The sequence below is a fragment of the Acyrthosiphon pisum genome, chromosome X (genome assembly GCF_005508785.2).
Source record: "Acyrthosiphon pisum isolate AL4f chromosome X, pea_aphid_22Mar2018_4r6ur, whole genome shotgun sequence".
Taxonomy (NCBI): domain Eukaryota; kingdom Metazoa; phylum Arthropoda; class Insecta; order Hemiptera; family Aphididae; genus Acyrthosiphon; species Acyrthosiphon pisum.
In genome coordinates this window covers 27,125,027-27,128,308 of record NC_042493.1, presented here as the reverse complement: position 1 = coordinate 27,128,308, position 3,282 = coordinate 27,125,027, and the positions used below count along the sequence as shown (strand labels likewise).

General features: G+C 31.6%; 1 protein-coding gene across 1 annotated transcript; it reads left to right on the top strand.

Annotated features, from left to right (window-relative positions):
* Nucleotides 1-2,545: 2,545 nt before the first annotated feature.
* Nucleotides 2,546-3,058, top strand: LOC103307871. Its single transcript, XM_008180284.1, has one exon. It carries the CDS (start codon nt 2,546-2,548, stop codon nt 3,056-3,058), a length of 513 nt encoding a protein of 170 aa, XP_008178506.1.
* The last annotated feature ends 224 nt before the right edge of the window (nt 3,059-3,282 follow it).

Genomic DNA, 3,282 nt, shown 5'->3' with positions numbered 1-3,282 from the left:
TATCAATTAAAAATAGTCCAAACAACTGAAGAAAAAATTCAAGATGTAGAGTATTTATAAAAATGTATTCCCGAAGATACGTTTTATACTAATTTGTTTCACAGATATGAAGAAACTTATAAATAAAAAATAATACACACAAATTATTCTTATACTGAGGCCCATAAGAGAGTATCCCGTCGTCCGACGAAAACTCGTCCGATTCCGCGAACCACAACTTATGATTTTCCTTTCAATGTAGATAGATATTGGACTATCATATTCTTATTTGAGTTTTTGTTTACACCAATAAGTGAAACTCTACAAACCATTGGTGGTACCTATAAAAATATAATTCACCGCTACTCGGCATTGCCAATAGCTGTTCGGCAACGGTCGGCTGCGCTCAACGCTATACGATGAATAGCAGTCGTGGAAATGGGGCCTAGGAACGGTTCCCGCCGTCAGTCTGCATGCGCAAAACGAGGATACTCTCTCGTAAGCTGCAGTATAGTAATACGTAGCTCAATATCTTATTAGTTAAAAAAAGAATGTTTTGAATTTTGTTTCTATTATTATTTTTTATACTAAAAATAAAACACAAACAAAACATAAACAAAATTCAAACATTTGTTTGTGTTTTGTTTTTGTTTTCAACTATCTATACAGAAATAAAAACTCGTAATTTTATTTCTTTCGTTCGTGGTCATTCAATCTATCTTCAGAGTTCAAGCTCTTCGTACTTATAGGTTTTTTAACTTTTTTTACTGTGAGTGAAACTGTGGAAATTGAAAAGAGATTTACTAATGTTGGCTGCTGGGTATATTTACCTACAGTTACAAAGTAAAAAAAACAAATAATAAGATTAAAAGACGTTTTTGGGTAAGACCAACTTTACAAAAAAGAAATTTGTTTGGTGTCGATGAACTTCTAAAGAATTTACAAGATGGTGATATTGGTTGAATTTGGGGAATTGCGATCTAGCTTTAAAAACTTTTTGAGGATGTCAACTGAAGATTTCGAAAACTTAATATGTCTCATCGGTCTAGCAATCCACAAACAAAATACTAATTGGAGAACTGCTATTAGTGTTACTGAACGTTTAGCTTTGACTTTAAGGTTCTTGGGAACGGGAGACTCTTACCATAGCATGATGTATCAATTTAAAATATCTACTTAGTCAATATCACTTATAGTTCCGGAAGTTTGTGAAGCAATAGTCAATGCTCTTTCGGAGTATATTTAGGTAGGCACATACATAAATAAGTTATTAAAATAAATCTATTATAAGTGTTTTTTTTTTCAAATAATTATCTGTATTTGTTGTAATTTAAGTAGATACTGAAAAATATTTAATATGAGAATAATAATAATAACTTTTAAATAACGTAGCATAACGTTTTTATGTTGTTATGTATGTTTTTATGAGTGAATTGGCGTGAAACTGTTGTGTGAGTTATTATATGTATATAATGACGAACCGGAGTAATTAGAAAATGCAATCTGAGGACGAGACGTAATATAAGTGTTTGAAGTCGGTGTTTCATTTTGAGGTGTCGGATTTTCAGTTAAAATGTCATCAATCACATCTGATACTTTTCTTTTAAACATTCTCATCTGTTTATCGATCATGGCGTTAATATCAGGTAATATATACTAAGAAGGTACATTCTTCTAAAATCTTCTCCACACATTTTGGTTTTCTTCATTTCCACAAAATCAATAAAACTTTGGTCAGCTTGACTAAGTTCACTTTTTCGTATCTTGGTACCTTTTGTTTGTTCTTCAGGATTAAGTTCACTCTTTCGTTTCTTGGTACCTTTGATTTGTTCTTCAGGACTACGAACTTCTTCATGGTTTTCACTTGTGACTTTGTGATTAAAGTATTGTTCTTGTTGAACGAGATAATCTTGGTCTTCAGTGTCGCTCTGTTCATTATTTTCTAATAAAATGTGATATGGGGTGGGAGAAGGAAGATTTCCTGAAGTAGTTAAATCAGTGCTAGGTTTTACATATGGTAAAAGGAATTGCAAATGTTCATTTAAATAGTACGGCCTCTTTGTTTTTCTAGCAGACCCACTAGGTGCTGATTTATTTAGTTTTGACAAAGACAGTACTTAGGTTTTTCCATTTTTTTTTTACAATATGTAACTTAAATATAAAATAATAAACCATTAATTATTTACTTTTATACTTAAAGAGGAAATGTATAAACTAAAAATTAATCAAAACTTTTTTTTACATTAGGTACTTGGCAACAGGATCTACTTATTCCAGCCTAGCATTTTATTTTGCTCGAGGTGCTAACACAATAAGTCAATTAGTTTCGGAAACTACAAAAGGAATATGGGAATGTTTAGTTAACAAATACATGCCAATTCCAACTGAAGAGAAATGGATGAGTATAGCTAATCAGTATTACAGATTATAGAATTTACCAAATTGTGTAGGATCTATAGATGGAAAACACATAAGTTCCAAATACAGGGTCGACTAATTTCAATTATATAAGACATACCATTCAATTGTTTTAATGGCCTGCAGTGATGCTGATGGAAACTTCATCATGATAGAAACTGGTTTCGCAGGTAGAAATAGTGGTGGTGGTATTTTTCGAGCATCAAGAATGGGTCGTTGGCTTGAAAGAGATGGTTTAAATTTGCCAAATCCAAGACCATTTCCTAATGACACTAACGAAATTAATTTTCCATTTTATTTCGTAACTGACGAAGCGTTCCCTTTGAAAAAAAATTTAATGAGACCAAACCCACGGAGAACGTTAAAAAATAAAAAACGAATATTTAACTACATACTCAGTAGAGGTAGAAAAACTGCTGAGTGTTCGTTTGGCATGATGTCACAAAAATGTCAAGTATTGATGTCACTAATACGATGCACTAACGAAACTACCATAAACAATATAATACGATCAGTATGTATCCTCCACAATTTCATACGTAAAAGGGAAGGTCGCCAGTGTATATCTTCCATTGATTTGGATGTAAATAATCCAGAAGACTTCCAAGTACCCGACGAGTTTCTCAGGGACAACCAAGATCAAAATGAGTTGCCGAGGTAACAAACAGCGAGTGATATCAGAATATTTGTCTTCATATTTTGTTAAACCTTATGCATCACTGCCATGGTAGTGGAATAACTGTGTATAGTTTTCAACATTACGATATAAATAAATTGATAGTAATTTATTTTACTAGGAAATTATAATTTAAAATGATAACATTCATAACTTAATGTTTATAAATAATATTTAATAATAATTAAATAAAGTCTATATGGATCATT